The following is a 20,264-nucleotide window of genomic DNA, read 5'->3' as shown; positions in this document are numbered from 1 at the left end:
CTTTTTTTTTTTTTTTTTTTTTAATGTGAAAGCCAGATCTATGGCTCTGGGTTCCCCTTACAAATGTTCCCAAATTTGGAAGTGAGTAAAGATGACTGCTCAGACAGAACCCTTCTTGGCTCCGAGACGCGGTGTATTTTGGGTGCTGAAAGTGGTCGCAGCTCAGGGGTGTATTTGTCTCCAGCTGCAGAGGAGGTGGTTACTTTTAAAGAGCCCCCACTGGGGTGGTCAGACCTCAGGACTCCCTGATATTTCTTCAGCACTGTTGCTCATTTTACCTTTCCAGCTCCTTGTAAGACTTGACATTTCCATGACATTTGCAGCATTGAAGCCCACATGAGAAATCATTTTGGCTGGCTCTTTATAAACAGATATTTTTGCTCACTTTTTAAAATTATGAAAAGACCTTAGCATCAGCTGTCGTGCAAAAAGGCATAAGAACAGTCGACATACAGGAAATCCCGTAATAAAGAGGTAGAAACAAACCAAACACCAAGTAGGCTCGCTGCCCGATGGGCGTCAGTCTCTAATTTTAGTTGAGTTTCCACAGAGCCTGTGTGTCAGGTTCAAGCAAGCCTTAGCTGCTTTGGTGTCCAGCCACGCCTGCCTCCCCCACGCGCCCACGTCTCCACGCGAGCGCTGCCCACTGTGTCACTGCCCTCGCATTCCTTCTCCTCTCTCCTACCCCATCCATCTCCAGGGATGGCCTCAGCCCGGACCTCAGTCTGAGCTCTGCTTCTTTCTTGGCCTTGAGCCTAGTCGGGGATCTTCTCCCCTAAATAGCGCTATCAGCTTCTTAATTCTCTTCCTGACTTATGACTGTCTGTGCATGCAGGAGGGACGGAATGAGATATGGCAGAGTGGGAACAGGCCAGGCTTGTTCATAGATGTTTATTTAAAAACGAGGGTGAGAGAAAGGCATACATCATCTCCCTCCTGCGCTGTGGTGAATCCAGGACCACTGTTTCTGTGGGACTGCGCTCGATTCCTCACTGACGGTGAAAAACTCAATCAGGGCTCCTTCTGTCTAAGACTCAGATTCAGAAAGATGGCGCGTCAGAGTCAGAATGGAGAGAATACTGAGCTGGACTCTATCCTGGACTGAATCTGAGGTCTCCCTGAGTTAGCTGTGTGACCGCTCCGGTTTCCTGCCCCACAGAAGCACCAGACCAGTTCTGCCAACCACCCTGTGCTGAGCAGAGGCAGGGAATGGGCACTGTCGGTCATTATCTATCTAACGCCAGACCTGCTGAAGTAGACCAGAGGTGAACTCAGAAGAAGGAAAAAGAGTAGCTAAGATGTAATCATCTCAGAGGCAGCACTTATCAAAGACTAATGACCAAGGAAGTTTCCCGTAATGTCATAGTTACTCAGCCAGACTGGAGAATGTTTTCTTTCTTTCGCTATAGGATCTAGACGGCTGAGACTGTGAGAAAGAAATTATTTGGGAAAGGGTGATTATCCTTGTGTCTTCGTCACTTTCCTCATGGCTGGGACAAAATACCTGATACCCACAATTAGAGGAGGAGAAGTTACTTTGGGTTCACAGTTTCAGAAGTTTTGGTCCGTGATGGGTGGGTTCAGTGCAGAAACAACATGGCGGAAAGGGCTGCATGGAAGAAAACTGCTCGTGTCATGGAGGCTGGGAAGAGAGAGTGAAGGGCAGAGCTAGGGAGGGAGAAATAGTACACCCTAACTTCCGGTCAGTGACCTGCCTCCCTGGCCCAGCCCCACCTCCTGACAGTAAGCCAGCTGTGAGCTCATCAGGGAACCAAAGCGTGTAGCACCCAGGTGACCCAGCCACTCTCCCAACACAGAAGGCTTTTGGGGGACCTGCCCCAGATCCAAACTGTAACAACTTGAGCTCAAGAAATGACACAACCAAAATGAGTATGAACAAGACTGAGTGCTCTGGGAAGGAGAGTCAGTGTTGTGAAAGTGGAGCATCCCGGTGGCTTCATTGTTGGTTTGGGTGAAGCTCAGATGCACCTTCATGAAGCCTACAGCAAGGTATTTCATTAGCCAGCACAGTATGTGACACAGAGACCTCAGTTAAGTGACAATGGGGAGTTGGGGAAGAGAAAGGAGAGATCAGAAAAAAAGGCAGCAGAGGAGATAGATGTGAGCTGTGAGCTTTATGAACTGTATATCAAGGCATAGCGTTTCTCTGATTGAACCCTTTAGGGGCTTCCCTTCACACTTAAATAAAACCCGAACTCCTTGCGCCAGTGTATGAGGCCCTGTGTGACCTTGCCACTCCCGTTCTGACTTACTTTTTTATGCCACGTCCCCACGTGTGTTTTGCTTCAGTCACAGTGAGCCTTTTCCTCCCTAATGTGAGGTTTCTCTTTCTCGTGGGGTCTCTCCTGTGCACAGTGAGATGTAGGGTTGTAGAACTGTAGTATTGGGAGCCACTGCCAAGTCCATTTTTCTCTAGGGATTTAGCAGCTTCCTTGATGGCCTTCTTTGGTTGGTCCATCTTGTCACTCAGAGCTCATCCTTAACCATCACACTTAGAAAGGCCTTTGTAGTGCACAGTGTACAACAGCCACCCAGTCACTCTTAGCTTTTTAAAAAAGTAGCTACCTGGGACTCTCCCGTGGTCTGTATATGTGTATACATTCATGCACTCATGCACATGTCACATGTGTTTCCCAGCAGAACATCCACTGCATGAGAGCAAAAAAATAGCCTACTTTTGAATTGCTCTACATCCATGCCGAGAATAATATACCCAGCTCTAGAAAACCCCACTGAGTGAGCACAGGGATGGACCTTGCTATTGCAGTGTCTGGATTGCTGGAAGTGTCTGGTGATGTCTGACTCAGTTAGTGCAAAGAGGGACGGACATGCTGGGCAGAGCCGTGTTCTGCTCCTCACTGAGGCCTAGACGCTAAGATACTGGAACACTTCTGTTTTTTGAGGCAATGCGTGGAAGCCACATCAAGGATAGTGAAGGGAAAAAAAGCGAAGCTTTCAGAAATCAACAAGTTGAAGTTAAAGCTGAGGAGGAAAGTGGAGATCAAATTATTTTCATGCTACTTGCCCAAGGACAAGCGTGGTCCTGGTACCTCCCTCCCTTAGTTTCTGAACAGCAGCCCACTCTGCCACACCACCCCCACATTTCATGGGACTCCCATCTTCACAAAGCCATTTCCGGGGATGGTGAAGACCATGGGTCCATCTTGCTGTGGGGGCATCAGAGTTCTAAGATTCTTAAAAGGGACTGCAGAAAGGGCAAGGCCTCCCAGAGCTCCAGATTTCTCAGACCCAGAATGAAGATCGTAGTGGGACTAAAATCTTCCTAAATTGTCCACACTGTCATCAGCACTCCAGGCATAGCTAAGTGGCCCACAAAAGGTGCATTTTACACTAATATATCTGTGCTAATAATTTAATACGTAAGCAAGCAAGGGTGCTGGGCAGGGGAATTCTCCCAGATAAAAGAGGGATTCTGTCAGAGAGACAGACCTAGCTCCAGTGCCTGCCAGCACACAATACTTGTTTTAGTTTTTATTAACCCTTTTGTGACTATTTCAAGACAACTTGTTTATACTCAGAATATTTTAAAGACCTCTGCATTTGCTGTTTTCGTATAATGGTGCCACAGTGAGAGACTAATGGCCTCCCAGTTGTGTACAACTGTACAGAGGGCTTGGAAAGTTAAAAATCTTCCTTTAGTCAACGTTTGCCACGTGTGAAGTAGCACATATTGCGAGACTAGTACTTGCACTGAGATCATTTGTGTTTGGATCATGGTGATCTGGGAGTCACAACATCCTTAAGTCAAGTTTCAGATATTCTAGTCAACATGTTAAAAAAGGAAAAGAAGAAAACTCAAGAGACTGGCCTCTTATCTAGCATGGATAGGAGTGAAATCAGAACCTCACAGGACTCGCCCTTCCCACCCGGGAACCCACAGGAAACGCAGAGGACATCGTTGCCTTTGGTTCCAGCACAGGCCCAGGACTTTGGCACGTCCCCGTACAGATCCAGTTTGCTGCACAAGAAAACAGGTCAGTTCCCTAAATTTCAAGGAGTTTTCATTGTCTATCATGGATTTTAGCAGAGCACCCTAGAGTTCTAAGTGTGCAAAGACGATATGTTACTTTACATTAAATACCCATTTCTCAAATGAATGACTGTACTGGATAGGGCCACATATGAATTTTCACAGATGGAGCTAGATGGGTCCAGAAAATAAAGTAGAAATTTTTACTCCAGAAAGAGCAGTGAAAACCCTTCCTCTGATAGAAGGAAAATGGTAAAGTTAGATGTTGAATTACTGACTCGATGCTATGTTTGTCTCTAAATCCAAATGAGTTATCTGCGGCAAAAGAATTGAAAAACATTGTCACAACCTTAAAGGTGATAAATCAATGAGACCCTGCCAGGTCATAGGGTTCGACAGAGTCAGGCCTGCAGCACCACTGCTTGGGAGCCCACTAAGAGCCTGGGGGGCTTGTTTACCTTGCTGCTTATCAGACCCTTGTGGCGCGAGGTGCAGGCCCTGAATGCGGCCTGGCCCTTGACACCGGGGAATCAGAAGTATGGGCTGTAGCAGAACAAAGGGGTGAAGAGCTGCCCCACTGGCAACATACACTGGCGTTTTCCATGTAAATATTTGTTGGGATGGGCTACGTGACACGCTGGCTTCCCAAAAGAATCTTTAAAGAGCACAGTACTCATTAAGAAGCACACTTTTTAGTTGGCAAAGACAACGTTGAAAAGCAAGGGGATATATTTTATGACATGTATCCCTGCCTTCCCCAATGCAGCAGAATACATTTAAAATCTCCACAAAGCAAAAGTGCTGTGCTTACCATTTATCATGGTGGCAGCAGACAGTAAAAATCACTGCTTCCTCCTCCTGAGTGTAGCTTTGCTCTGGATAGCAGCTGGTTGGGGGAACAAAAGGAGGGCTTTCTGGGTCGGTGAATTCTTTAGTTTAGCCATCCACTTATTCACTCACCTTTCACTTAACATATATTTTCTGAGCACATGATTTATTCTAGGCACAATGCTAATTATTGTTATGACACATGGCTCGCATAACTGTTATATACACCAGGTACTGTGTATGCTAAGTTCTCTGCTTGAATTTAGTCACTTAAATCTCATCCTTTGAGATAAGTTTCTGTTTTATCTTTATACTGAAGATGATAACATACATAGGTAAACACAATCTCTGACCTCAGAGTATACTTAGAGACTTACAGAGGAAAAAGAGTCACTGGACAATTGATCGCAAAATTATTATTCCTCTTTATTACTGAGGGAGCATGTACCAGGAGCCCCATCTCTAATTAAGACCAGAAAGAACCACAGTGGGGAGTGAAGGGACAGGTGTGAGCGGAAGGAATATTGTCAGTGCCCGGAATCCAGAGCTTTCCGAGCTCAGGAGGCCTTGGTGGTGGAAAGAAGCATTCCAGGAAGTGAAAGGCGAGGCGTGGCTGGCATCTGGGAAGACAGGTTGGCTGACATGTGCAGCCCAGCTAGCAGGCCAGGGCAGCAGTCCGGGTCAAGGATGGGGATGATGTGGAAGTTGAGTGGACAGTGCTTGGTGACTCATCGGAGATGAGGGTGAGGTAGGGTGAGGACGGTGAGGCTCTTCACAGAAGTAAGGAGCAGCAGGTGGCTCCCATGGGCCTGCAACGCTGTTGGCCACCGAGAATGCCACTGTTGGATCTTGGAGAGCAGCACCCCACGGTACTGCACTCTGGTGCGCCAAGTACACTGAACACAAAGATGTTGGAGAGGCATCAGGCAGACTCTCTCCAGCCTTCTCCTGCTCCTCTTTCCCCTAGGCCCCTTTCTTCCACAAGTCAGGCCATAGAAACTGAACCCCTCTCTCCCGTAGCCAGCCATAGAACCCAGAAATTCCTCTACCCTGCCCACCTTCCTGAGGCAGGCTCATAAAGAATTCTCGGACCCACCTTGTCTGATCATGGTCACGAGCTCCTCATTCCGAGAGTCCTTCCCCACCCCTGGGTGGAAAGAAAGCCACACAGAGATGCAGGAAGAATCTGAACAAGGTGACCTTGCTGGGCTCTCCGACTCCAGCCTCTTACATCAAAGCCACCTCTTTGCCCAGTCTGATTTCTACATGGCTGTCTTCCACCCTGAGCAGAAAAACACAGCTGTCCCTTGAAACTTCTCATGTCACAGAAAGCTTTGACTAAATAAAACTGCTGTGCTTTTTTGTTAGTCTGCCTTTGTTCCAAGGTGTCAGTCATGATGCTATGACAGGTGAGGAAAGGTATTGAGCTTTTCTGCCCCTGCACTGCTGAAATCAGGGTCACAGCACCCATGTGAGATCCCCATGGCAGGTGACAGGAGGAAGGAGCTGCTTCCTGCCCTTCACCAAGGACACACATTTCTGTGCCTGTGCAGAAATGGCCTCCAAGGTCACCACCCACCTTGCCTGGTGCCACATCTTTTCTTTTCTGTTCCTCCTGACCCACACACTCTCCCTTCTCATAATTCTTCCCTGCAGCATTTCATCATATCTCTCTTCCCTTACAATTACAGTCAACTCTTTCAGTAACTCTTTTCCTCCCTTGCTATTGCTGTCAAGACAGATGATGCTTTGGTTTGGACAGTGAATGAAGTTCACTTGAACAAAAAAAAATTGCTGAAAAATAGTGGAAATTGTTTGTAAAGTCCAAGTACAAATGAGGTAAAAGTTTTGGAGAAGAGCCTTCTACTTTAAAGGATTTTTGAGTTGTTTTAACTGTCATTGGATAGAGTTCTAGCAATAGAGCAGAAGTAGGTTCACAAATGGAATGATAATGATCTAAACATTTGGGGGTGGGATTGATGGGGATCGACTTTATTTCTTGGCAAAAACTACAAATAAGAGGAAATTTGTTGTGGATAATTACTGTGGCTGCTGAGTAACAGGTAATGGGATGGTTGATTACAATGTTTAAGATTCCAGGAGTTGATTAAACTTTTACTGTTGCAATGTTTTATATAGGAGAAGCTTATGTAAACTAAAGCAAGTACCCGAAAATTAATAAGCCTGTTGTTTTGGAGGTTTTCCTGTATCGTGTAGGTGTTGCCCAGTTTCCATTAACTGTCCCTGGGTCTGTTTCTAATGAAGAAAGCAAGTAAATCCAACCATCTCTGAAACTGTCATGAAGCTGTCTCCCCTTCCTTCCCCAACCCTCCCCTCTCCTGTTCACCTCCGCTTTGTGCTGAAAACGAGCCCCTTTGGATTAGAAAATGAAGCTGAGTTTATGGTTCACTAGAGAGCCCTGCAGAGTAGCCTTGTAAGCAGCCTGGCAAGGCCAGGAAGGTCAGGGGCTTGGGAATTTTTATCGTTGTTTTGGAGGTCAAATGTCTGTTTTGGTTTCTTTGAAATAATGAGAGGGATTGTTCAGCTCCACAGTTGGAAAAGAGTCATATTTTTCTCTTTGAAATAAAGAGAAGTTTTAAGGTTGAGTGGTTTGGGATTTCTCTCGTTTTCTTTTTTCCATCTCAGCTCTCTGGCTGCCCATTCCAAATAGTCACCTGGAACCAGTCAGTATTCCAGAGCCCCCTGACTCACCACATCCTGTGACTATTTGAGGTGCTAACAGAACCTGCTCATCACAGGTGCCATCACTGGCACTTCAAAAGGTGGAAGGAAGCACCTCAGTGGCAGGGCCCTTCCTAGCATACCAGAGCCCATGGGTTCTGCCCCCTGCACTGTAAAAAGAGAAACAAGTGAGGTAAGAGCCGAAACACATCCCAGAAGCACCAGACCCTTTTTGCTCCGTGAGAGTTCGTTGAATCCTTGCTCTGGTCCAAGGTATATATTGCAAACTGGGACAAACGTGAATTGAGAAATGGGCTCTGGCTCCTTACGTTTCAGTAATGGAGACTGGCTTGGTACCCAAAGAGCAGAGAATAAAATAACAAGCGTTTAATGCAGAAGCTGGGAACAAACGTGCAAATCAAAGGGGTCATCCGATGGAGAGGAGTGTGACAGAGCAGGTGACATGCAGATGAGGTCTCAGAGGACTGGCCGAATGTGGAGATTCAGGGAATCTGGGCATAGGGAAGAATATTCCAGGCTTAAAAAACTAATGTGTTTGTGTCTCCTTTCAAGAAATGTCTGTTTACATCATTTTTAATCAGATCATTTGTTTTCTTTCTATACAATTGTTTGAGTTGTTTATATATTTTAGATATTAATCCCATTTTAGGAATATTGTTTGCAAATATTTTCTCACAGTCCATAGATTGTTGCTTCACTCTAATATCTCCTGTGCTGTGCAACAGCTTTTTATTGGGGTGTAATCTCATTTGTCTATTTTTAAGTTTTGTTATCTCTACTTTGGGGATCAAGTTTTTTTAAAAAAATTATTGCCCAGACTAATGTCAGGTGGTCTTCCCTTGTTTTCTCCTAGTAGTTTTATAGTTTTAGGTCTTATATTTAGGTCTTTAACCCATTTTGAATTGATTAGTTTATGCAGTGTAAGGTAAAGGTCCAGTTTCCATATATATTTAGATATATAAGTTCCCAATTTACAAATAAGTTCATTCTGGGAGAATTGTTCATAACTCAGATTCATTCATAGACCAACAAAGTGAATCTTACATGGTACACCTGTGAAAGTTCTTGACATCTTTGTCAAAACTCAGTTAATAGTACACATGTGCGTTCACTTCCCTATTCTGTTTCATTTGTGGATGAGTATATTTTATGCCAGAACCATGCTGTTTTACTTACTATGGCTTTGTACTATAGTTTGAAGTTAGGTAGTCTGATGCCTCTAGCTTTGTTCTTTAGGGTTCATGACTGCTTTGACTAGTTAAGATTTCTTATGATCTCATAGAATTTTTTAATTTTTTTCTGTTTCTTTGAAAATGGCATTGGAATTTTGATAGGGGTTAAATTGAATCTATAGATGGACATTTAAGAATATAAATTCTTCCAATCCATCAGCAAGCATATTAAAATACTCACCATCACCAATCATTAGGGAAATACAAATTGAAACCACAGTAACATATTACTTCATATCTGTCAAAATAACATCAAAGGATGAACAAAGTGTTGGCAAGGATATGAAAAAAGGAAACACTCATACACTATTGGTGGAATGTTAATTAACACATCCATTATGGAAAACTGTATAGTGGTTTCTCAAACTCTAAAAGTAGAATTTCTGTATGACCTAGAAATCTCATGCTGGCTCTTTTCCCAAAGGATTTGAAATCACTTAGTCAAAGAGATGTCTGCATTCCCATGTTCATTACAGCCTCATTCACAATGGTCGATCTAAGTGCCATCCGCAGATGTATGGATTTTACAGATGTAGTAGATATATTTGTAGGGGAAAGCAGCAGTCACATCCACCTAACTTAGCCTTTAGGTGGGATCTTCAGCTTGGTCTAGGGACCAAATTAGCACATGACAATTAACAGGAGAAATACGTGTAAGATTTATTGGTTTTTACATGTACTTAGGGACCCTCGCAAGGGAGTGAAGGTCATGAAGAAATAGCCAAAGAAGAATGCTTTTAGACACAGAACAATAAATCTGTGAAGAAATTACAGAACAAAGTAATCTGGAGTTGGAGCAGTACATTCTAGGGGTGTCACCAGGAGATGTACACAGGATGTAAAGCTGGTGGAAAATGGGGGTTGCTTTAGTGAGTTTATCTGTTCAGATCTACTGCAGCTGCAGTCCGGTCTCCAGTGATAATTGTGTTCTCTAGCTCTGGGAACGCACATTGGTAGATGTATTCTCTGGCAGGGAAGGCACCTCTCCCAAGGGAAGGGAACTGCCCTGACCTGCCATGTGTAGAGAAAAGCAGGTCAGACAGCCCATTCTGTAACTACAGCTTCTCCAGTATTTCCAGCCTGAAATGATCAATATTCCAGATCAGTGTATTTGGAGCAGTCACGCTTAACTCCATAAATACAAAATAGAGCACTATTCAGCCTTTAAAAACTACGTGTTGCCATTTGTGACCATATGGATGGAATTGAAGAGCATTATGCTGAGTGAAATAAACTAGGCATAGAGAGACAAACACTGTGTGGTTCTCATTTAGATGCAAAATCAAAAATAAGCTCAAAGAAGCAGAAAGTTGTAGGGTGGTTACCAGTGGCTGGGGACAGGACAACAGAGAGATGATGGTCAGAGAGTAAAAAGCCTCAGACAGGAGGAATTAGCTTTCCTGTACTTTGAGATATATTGAACAGTATGATGACTATAGTAAATAATAATGTACGTTTCCAAATAAATTTCAAATATTCTTGCCCAAAATGATAAGTATTTGAGGCGATGAGTATATTAATTTATTTATTCTACATTGTATTCATAAGTCATAGCATCGCTTTATACCTCATGAATATATATACACAACTAGAATTTGTCACTGTAACAATTAAAAGTGAAACTTACGGATAATGAGATCAAAGCTTGGGAACAGACACGCAAAGAAAAGCTATGTAAAGTTGATGGGATTCGTTTAGCTGGGGCATTAAAAATGTACAGAAAGTCAGAAGATACAAGGCCAGAAAAATGAATGGGAAACTGCTAGGATAGTTGCTAGGATAGGGAACGGATGGGAACTTCCTGTTATAACTTTTATGCCTATATAATATTTAATTTCTTGTATTTCTGTGTTGAGAAAGTGGGGCCATGTTATGGAAACCCTTGAATGCCACCCCAGTGAACTTTCTTCATTTGGTTGAAAGGGAACAAGCAAAGCAGAAGTGGGTGTGGTAATAGTTATGCTGCGGGGAGGGAGTTCTGAAAGAACTCTTCAGGGTGTGTTGGAGATAAGGTGCCTAGAGGCCAAGAAATGGCTTAGGAAATACAACAAGCCAGGGGTAGGACTAATAGGAACGGAAGAGAGGAACGTGAAGGGATTCTGGGAGGGAGGCTGCAGCGGCTCCTGTGGCACAAAGCACAGCTCTGTCCCTTCCACTTCTTCCACCTCTCAGTGCCCCCAGCACTAACGATGTGGCTGCTGGCACGGAAGGAGAGGAAGGCATGGACGCTGCCTCGGACCTGGGTTTGCTTTACTTTTGTTCAAAGACTTTCTCTGGAGACCAGTATCTCCTATTTATAAATATTAACACACCCAGGCCTCCACCAAGTTAAAAAGGAAAGCTCAAGCAGAATGCAGCAACGACAAATTCTCCCATATAAAAACTAGAGAGAAAGAACACAAATCAGACAGTTTCTAAGGTCCTTTCCAGCTTGCTTTGTATAGGCCTCTGGCACACATACCAACCTCTGCTTTTCAGATCTCTCACAATCCGTCCCACCCTCTTTTGGGACTCACCATGCTTTTGTCTTTGTGTTTCCCCATAAATGCAATTAAAGAAGCAGTCAATAAGTGTAACATAGCCTTCTCCAAATTCTGTGGCTATCCCACTTCTGCGTAGCACAGTATGGACTGAACAGTTTAACCAAGGTTTATTCCACAACTTTCCTCAAAAAAATGCATCTTTGCCTCCTTCGTATTTGAAAAGTCTATAAATGAAATTAATAAGTGACACTTGAAATCATGGGGGCTATGCATTAGAGAAGGAGTAAGCGCACAGATCTCTACTTTTGGATCCAGAGTCAAAGTTCACATCCACCTCCCATACGTTCTTTTTTCTAATAATCTTGGGTCCCAATAAGATCATCTCACCTAAAAACAAGCAAACAAACAAAACTAACACCAGTAAAGGTCAGTGTATCATCTAAGGGAAAGTAACTTGGCCTTCAGTGGAATTCAGCTTCTAAAGTTTGGTCAGATAAGAGCTCATACCCGTGTGCCACCATGTGCCTTCCCTGACTAGCTACCCAGCTGTCTAGCTACTTACTCACTTACCTATCTATCCATCCATCCACCCATTTCCCTACCTGTCAGTCTGTTTTGGAAGTCATTCCTGTGCGCGCTTCTGGCATGCTTACTCCAGCAGGAGAGAGAAGTAGGTAGACAGAGCTGTCTTTCACTGTAATGAAAGCTCAAGAAAGGGGTCGTGTAGTTTAGAGTTCCTGCAAAAGATCATCCAGTCAGCCATCAGCTCCAGGCCCTTTGAAGAAAAGAAGACGTGATCAGCAGGGGAAACCCAAATTCTAAACTTGTGGAGAATCCAGAGAACCCACAGTATCAAGGAGCCAACAAGTAGTTTGATGAAATGGGTACCTGTCCCTTTTAGACATTCGAATTGCCAGGGTCGGGCATCTAGAATAAAATCAGAAAGCCGCTTGATACTCAGTGGTCAGTGAAAGCAGGGAGATGACTAGGCATGAGGGCCACTGGTGACACTGAGGAGAAGGTAGAGGGAGATGTAGCCAAATGGGCGGAGCCTAAGGGGAGAAGAGTTGCTTGTGTTGGGCTGTTTGCTTGTTTCTTTCCATCTGTATGGGTGAGTGTTGTTCTAGAACTGCCAAGAGAAAGTAGGTGGAATGGAGATCAGCATCTTCCTCTACCCACCTGGTTGTAAAAGGAATTATCTACCCCTTTTTCCTAACCTGCCCTGAAGTTTGGAGTAGAAGGCAATATTTATATTCAGTAGCGTGCATATGGTAGGTTGGGTATTTCCTGCTCAAGCAAATGAATTCTGCAAAGCTCCTTTCTAAAACTGCTGGAGAGAGGGCACTGTGCTCAAGCCTTAGAATACCTTAGCCAAACAATCAAGGAAGACCATTTCACCAAGTGATTTATTTGTATGGGGGAAAAAAAGAGATGGTTTTAGTGAGAACCCTATCTCTTCACTCTAGGAAAGCTTATAAACATGAAGACTGAGTCAGAACACAGGTAGTTTTCATTTTATTGAACATCACATTCAAAAGTTATCATCAGTTGATTATTTGGAGCTTAGGCTTCATTTTCTCAGATAACGCTGGGTTAGTTTCATGGGAGCAGAGTCTGAATGGGATGCTTTTTGGGGCGAGCCTGGGGACCCACACTTGAGAGACTGAGAGGACAGACTCAGGGCTTTGAGGAAGGAGATGAACTGTACTATCACTGTGTCAACTGACAGTGGCCTCGAGTGACCTGACCGGGGGCTCTGGAACAGGACAGGCCTTTCTGAGCTGAGGTCAGGTGACATCCTGTCAACTCTCCTGCCTGTCAGTCACTGGATATGGGCCTTGCCTGGAAGGAGCATGGCTTCAGCAAGGTGGCTTTTGTCCAACTGGGGAGTCCCCCAATAGGGCTGACAGTGAGGGTGTTCCTGGGCTGCACTCCCAACATCTAGCAAAATATGCCTTTCATTCTCTTGCATCATGGTACCCACCTCGGTCATTTTCCAGGATTTCCAAAACACCCGCGTAATCCCTAGTTTAGCTCAATTATATATAACTTTATAGCCCATAATGTAACCATTGTAATATGACCCACAAACCTGAGAAAATATAGGAATTGCATAATGTAATCATTGTTTTGCCATTTTATGAAAAAAAATGTTCTGCATTCCAATTTGGGATGCCAAACGTTAAGTGCTGTCACCCGGGCCAGTAACAAAATCTCTCTCTCTCTCTCTCTCTCTCTCTCTCTCTCTCTCTCTCTCACACACACACATGCACACACACGCACACGCACACACACACACAGACACACACCACAGAGTCTTGCCTAGACTTTGGAAATAAACATTCCTCTTTTACCAATCGTGTATTCACTCTATAGAAATGTGAAACATCATACTATTCTAGATGAGGTGGAGAATATAAGACATTCTACTATACGAACCCTGGAACACATAGAACATAGAACTGTCCTTCACTGCAGGAGCAGTGGCTCCATTTAATTCATTTAATAAAAATTCATTGAATTTAAACTCAGTACCAGGGCTTCTGTGATGTTAGATTACAAGGTGAATGAGATCTGAGAAACTTTGCAAAGCCAGGACACAGAGGCATGGGACACGCGGCAGCTTTGTGGCGTACATAGCAAGCCTTTGGTTTGACTGGACTATAGGATTTGTGCCAGTAGGATAGTGTTTCACAAGAAATAAAGCTAATGTAAGACCACTCATGAGAAGCCTAAAAGCCATGCTTCCAAAGTCAGGACTATTTTCTGGGCAGTGTGGAGCAACTGTGACTCTTTAGCAGGAAGGTAACATGGTCAAATTTCTTTTACAGAAAGATTCCTGGTAGTGATATATACAGCAAATTGGGAACTGGAGGAGAGAGAGAGAGGATGCTTTAGTAGCAGCCAATCTAAGGAATTGCAGTGGCCTGAGTCAAGTTAGCCATGTGACAGCTTCAGCAGATGAGACAAATATTTGAGCTACACAGCAAGGAACATTGATTAGAATGGGAGATGTACGTTATAGAACTTCTCCCAGGTTTCTGAGTGGATATGGTGTCATCTACCAGCAAATGCCGAGAAGCAGGTCTGCAGGGAGAGTTGCTTTGCGAAATAATGCATGCGTTGAGAATGAATATGATGCGGGAATGCCTGAGCTATCGTGTGTACAGCTGTAGTGCTTGAGGCAAGGGAATCGTTTGAGATATGAATGTATCATTGACTTATTGTGGCCAGGAGGGGGAACAAGGTGGCCTCAAAAATGAAAAAAGGACAAAGGCAAACACATGTGCTGACACCAATTCAGATTGCCAATTTGAAGAAGGCTGAGGCTGCAGAACCAGCAAAGGAGAATGGCGAAAGGTAAGAGCGAGATCTCACAGAGGTGGACGGGGTTGGCAGTGTCAACTGCCATGGAGCAGTCAAGAAAGATGAGGGCTACACCGTCCCCAGATTTGATGGGAAGCAATTTCAAAGAGCACAAGGGCAGAAACTCCCTGTGCCAGGTTGTTGAAGAAGTAGAGACAAAAATGGTCATGCACATTATTGGAAGTCAAAGAATTTGAAGCTAGAGCTACTAAATGGAGTTCATTTGTGGATGTTGAAGTCATCTGAGATATTGGCAGGAAATGGGTGGAAAGGAACACTGTGACCCAGGAGCCCAAGTGTGCTTAGGGTGGCTGGGAAACGCATTTACTCATCAGACCAATATATCCTGAGCAGCCACTGTCAAATCCCTGGGGAGAGTGGGCAATACAGCCAAATGATACAAATCTCAAAGGAGGAAAGGCTCTGATCGTGGTGTTTAAAAAAACGAAAGAAAACGGTGATTTTGAAGTTCTAGCAAAGAACCAGAAGAAAGCAGCACTGTCTGGCCCCTCTAGTATCTACTTTGCAGGACAATGAGCATCTGGTCCTTGACAGGGCTCCAGAGAAGGCAGTAACCTTGAGAAGAAAGTCAGATTTCAGTGAAGAGAGGAAGCTGAAGGAAGAGCCCATGAAAATGTTGAGCGCGTGGGAGTTTACAGTGCAATCAGTTACAGACAGCAAAATGGAACAGGTTCTCCGGGAGGTTAGCAGTGGAAGGAGGGATGGGTTTGATGAGCTAGAGATAGGGCAAGAAAGTAGAGAATGTGAGAGCAGACAGTTGCCTGGAGGGGTTTGCATTGTGTGGGCGGCCAGAGATGACAGGGATAAAAGTCATGGTATGATTGATTGTCCTTGAGGCTACAGGCCTGGAAAGTGTAGCAGATTCAGTCTCTTACTGGTTTTTTAATGACATGCTTCTGAGAATTCCCTTTGAAATAAACTCTTCCTGAATGAGGTGGTGGAGAAGGGAAGAAGAGGTCAGCTGGCTTCTGGAATGCTCCATCTCCAGTGAAATCACAGCATCCCGTTGAAGTTCCGACCAAGGTACTGCACAGAAAGGCTGAGAAAGGCATTGGAAAATCAATCACTGCCCCCGCCCCCCGTCCCAGAACACCGGGGAAGCCATCGTTATGGCTCCACGTGCTCATCTCCCTGCTGGGCACTGACCTAGGGCCCAGTCATGCATCAGTGGCAGTAGTTTTGTGGCTTCACAGAGATGGGTCATTCCTGTCAGATGTTCATAAAACCAGTATTGTATTTCCTAAATTACACGTTCCTAAATATGTCTTCACTATTCAGAGGCCCCCCAGATCCCCCTGTGGAGTTCACATACAGACACTAAGACAAGAATAGAGTTGAGTCAAGGAGATTCTTTTTCTAGGCTGTGTGATTTGGGTCAGACACAGAGCTGAGCATGCTAGGATGTCCGGTCTGACAGTGCACCTGCTGCAACTTCCCTCTGACCATAAGGAAGTCAGACTCCATCAGGGAAGGGACAGGAAGTACACTGGGTAGCAGCATCTGCCTTCCCCCTTGGAATTTGAGAATTCCATCAACACTTCCTTTTATCAAGTACGATACTCGGGGATTTATACCCACAAAGACGAAAGTGTTTTCCGCCAGAGTGTTCAGTAAGGAATATATTTTGTAAACGGATAGATAGACCCTGACTTTATTTGTAGCACAAGACACAGTTTTTATAAAGCACCTCCCAATTGCTCTGACACCACTCTCCTCCTACACAGACAAGTCCATTTGGTTTTCCTGCTTACAATTGTGTTGCTGGTATTTACTACAACTGGTGTGTGCGTACCAGGGGAAAGGAATGTGACCGAAAAGGCCCGTCGCAGCTATGCACGCCCAGTTTGTATTTTGATCAGAACCTCAGGGTTGTTCAGAAAGACCCCTGGCTCCTGTAACCCCACAGCTTCACCACCCTCAAGCTGGAAAGCGTGGCTCAGAAACGCTAATTCACTGCATCTCAGCCTGATCCAGGTCTTGACCTTGACTTCCCGGCTCCCTCGTGGCCAGTGACATGACCTTTATGCAAATACGTGACCTGTGTTTTGGGAAACTGATGCAGTTCTTTACTTTTGGTCACTCAGCTCCATTTTGGGGAACAGGGGTCTGTGTACTGGGGTCCTAGAGCCTTCGCTTTTCTGAGCACCTGGAACCTCAGAGCATTGTGTATCGTGCCAGGCACTGTTCTGCCACTGCTGGGCAGTCTCCATACTCGCGCTGGGCACCCACATTTTTTCAAATGAAAATAGAGGACAGTTCAATTTGAATTTCAGATGAACAACTAATTTTGTTATTTAGTAGGACCCATGTAATAAGTAAGACACACAACACATATATTTAAAAATCTATCGCTGATGATCTAGACTGGCAAAATTTCAGATTTCGGAAACGAGAAGGTAGGCGGGGTATTGTAATTCGTAGCATCACTCAGATTTTTGCCTCCGAATACCTGTCCGCATCTCATAGGAGGCCAGGGCTCTGAAGAACACTGTTGGGGAAAACACTCCACACAGCATTACCGTGAACATGTTTTGCTACACCTAGAGTTCTCCTGGAACTACTGTGTGAGGCTCTTTAATCTTCACGTTTATTGTTGACGCCTCGCGATGGCCCTCACTACAGCATCAACTTCATACCTTGGGAGTCTGCTCGTACAACCCCGTCATCTGTACATGGTCATTCTGGGAAATAAGTTTTGTAACCAAGGCTTAGAAATCATGTGGCCTATTCCACTGGAAGTTTTTTAGACGCCCAGAAATACTCCCAAGTTTCTGCAAGCTGACAACTGAAATATAAATGTTATTTATATTTAATCTATTGCATGGAAATAACCTGCACTGTAACATGGCCAGCCATACAATCAAGCTAGGCATAATGATACAGAAAATAATACTGAAGACGAAATGTGACATATTATTCTCCTAACCTATTAGCTGTATGATACACCAATCTCTTGTTCTTTAGGAACTGAAGAATGAGTCCTAGGAACAACGGAGACTAACTAACCGTAGGAAGATATGTATTGATAGGAAAGTTCCTGAGGGGCAGGAGGGGGCCCAAGTAGGTAACCAGGGACCCCACTTTACAGAGGAGTTTTATAGGGTGAAACCCACACAGGTACAACATGGGCCACAGCCATGATCACAGGTTACAAGTACAGTCACTTAGGTTGTGGTGGTCCAGTTAGCAAACAAGTCACGTAAAAAGTGTGGCTGCAAGGAACAAAGATTCTCCTAGGAAGTGGTGGGTCCAGAGGTCTCTGGTCATCCACCAGGGTGGCTGAGGTCTCGCTAGACTTCGTAGGCCCAGTGTTTGTTCTCTGAGGAAGTACGCACGTCTGGTCATCCTGTCTTTATCTTGAGGCCTGGTTTCCAGCCAATGTGTCTCTGGTCGCAGCTGCGGTGTGTCTCACCTTTGTCCTGACCCTCTCGAGGACCTAGGCCCATCTGACTGCCTGCGATATTTCTACCTCGCTCATCTGTCTATAATAAAAGGTTCTCAGGAACCACTCAAGGCAGCCAGCCCTAGCGTGGTCCAGAGCTTATTTCTGTGTGTGATGCCACTGAGAAGGGAACAGGCCCAACCGAAAGGTAGCCATGGGTTACTCTAGTTCTTCTGTCTTCACTGCATGACAAAAAGCAACTCAAAGCTACGCTGAGTTTTAAGATGTTTACAGACCATTTTTTTTATTTTATGTGCATGGAAATGGTTTGACTGACATTTTGCAGCGCGGGAACAGCCTCTCCCACCAGCTCAGCAGATGGCAGACAGTGGTTATTGCCAGCAGTGCCCTGTCTCCCCTCCCTGGCCCTTCAAGCTTAAGTACTGACCAGTACTGCCCTGATGCATGATACTCCTCTTTTTCCCTCATGGAAATTTATATTAGTGTTCCCAGGATATCACCCAGCATCTTCTTTTTCACAAGGCTGCGTAACATAAAACTTCATATTTCGAGTCTACGTTGTTCAGTTGCTTTCCCCTATATTGCAGTAAAATTTTCAAAGAAATACGTCAGCTCGGTAGTTTATAATCCACTCATAGGTCAGAAAGCACAAGTGAGCCTTTGTCGCCGAATGCAGATAACAGAGCGACTAAGTCATTTCGGTCATACCTGCGTGGGTGTGCGGCAGACACACAACACACAGCACCCACAGCCGCACGGTATGTGCACCACGTCTCGGGTGTTTCTCTGCTACTTCCTGTCCCATTCTCACCTTTGTAGTCTGTGCTAAATTAAGCAAATGCCCCTCCACCCTAACTGACCCAGAGCTATGCAAAAGTTTGATTTACTGATTCATGGGTTAAATTTCAATGTTTGTTCCCATTTCATTGGGCTCAGCAGCTACTGGCTGCTGGCTTTTTTTTTTCTCTTGCCCTTTGTGGTCCCACCCGCCATTCCTTTGGCCCATTCTGTTGTGTAAACACGAGCGGAACAGAGCAGCATTTGGAATGCATGAGATAATGGAAAAACAATGGTCTGCCTAGTGTGGGTTCTTTGTGATTTTTCTCACTGAAGCCCAAGACGGTTTTCTGGTAATGTCCTTCTGCAGGCCAGGACCTTCTGGGCAGTCTCTTGCGCTCTCTGAACTCATCCAGCTCTGTGGAGTTGGTGTTAGCTTGGCTGTACAGCGGACAGGCTCTTCTGAAAATGTTTTTCAGCAGAAGTAAATCCCTGATTGATTACCGTGTTCATCGTGTGACTTCACTGCTCATTACCCCTCTCCCCTTTAATTACATATCCGCCTAAGGTCATCCAACCCCTGCTGTTAGCAGATAGAACCCCAGGCCTCCATTAGCCCAGACTCATTGCTCCATGTTCAATTAACCATTTCTGTGGAATGGTTTTGTTCTACTGAAGATCCACATGGGCCAAGACCTCGTTTCACCCAGTGGAAGCAGGTGACAGTGCCTTAGGTGGTGTCTTCGGTGACGGAGGAGTGGAATGCCCTCGTCTGTGTTAGGATTGTGCTGCAGCCAGTGTTAGGAGAAGTGTTCCGTCTTCTCCTAATCCCTAGCTGTAAGAGCCTGCTGTGGGATGTGGGGATACTCCGCCCAGAATACAGCTCTTCTCTCCTACTTGCAACTGCCCAGTACATGAGATAAACACCTTAAAAAGCTAAACTGAGCTGGGTGTGGTGGTGCATGCCTATAATCCCAGCATTCCAGAGGCTGAGGCAGGAGGATTGCCTTGAGGTTGAGGCCAGCCTGGCCTGCATAGTGAGTTCAACGCCAGGATGAACTGGAAATGTATAGGTCATTGCCAAGGCTCTAAATTCAATCCCCAGTACTGAAGAAAAAAAAAAAAAAAAAAAAAAAAAAACAAAGCTGGAATCATCAGCCGACATTCTTTCTCAGTGTATTTCTTTGGCCAGCTTCTCTCTCAGCTATGGTAATCGGAAGTAATTCGAGGATGCACACTTGGCTGGGTTCTGCAGCACAGTACGTCTCCCAGGGCCTGGGAAGCAGGAGGCCACTGCGGGGTAGCGGGTGGACGAGGGTGGAGAACAGCGGGCTGGAGGTGAGGTCTGGTCCGAAACATAGCTCCTTGCGCCTTCCCATGGAATCGCCAGGGCCTCTGCAAGTCATCTGACCTGGGGTCTGGAGAGAACGCGAAGCAGC

General features: G+C 45.0%; 1 protein-coding gene across 1 annotated transcript in view; it reads left to right on the top strand.

The window, feature by feature from the left end:
• The window catches only part of Kif6 (kinesin family member 6), a 314,938-nt gene that overhangs the window by 177,568 nt on the left and 117,106 nt on the right, over positions 1-20,264 (top strand). The window contains exon 13 of the mRNA XM_010638879.2: positions 3,798-4,016. Coding sequence (XP_010637181.1) covers positions 3,798-4,016 — 219 coding nt within the window. The remainder of the gene's footprint in view (positions 1-3,797; positions 4,017-20,264) is intronic.

Source organism: Fukomys damarensis, unplaced genomic scaffold (genome assembly GCF_012274545.1).
Source record: "Fukomys damarensis isolate Sample0158 unplaced genomic scaffold, DMR_v1.0_HiC HiC_scaffold_20, whole genome shotgun sequence".
In the NCBI taxonomy this organism is placed as follows: domain Eukaryota; kingdom Metazoa; phylum Chordata; class Mammalia; order Rodentia; family Bathyergidae; genus Fukomys; species Fukomys damarensis.
This window is presented reverse-complemented; position numbering and strand designations above follow the sequence as displayed.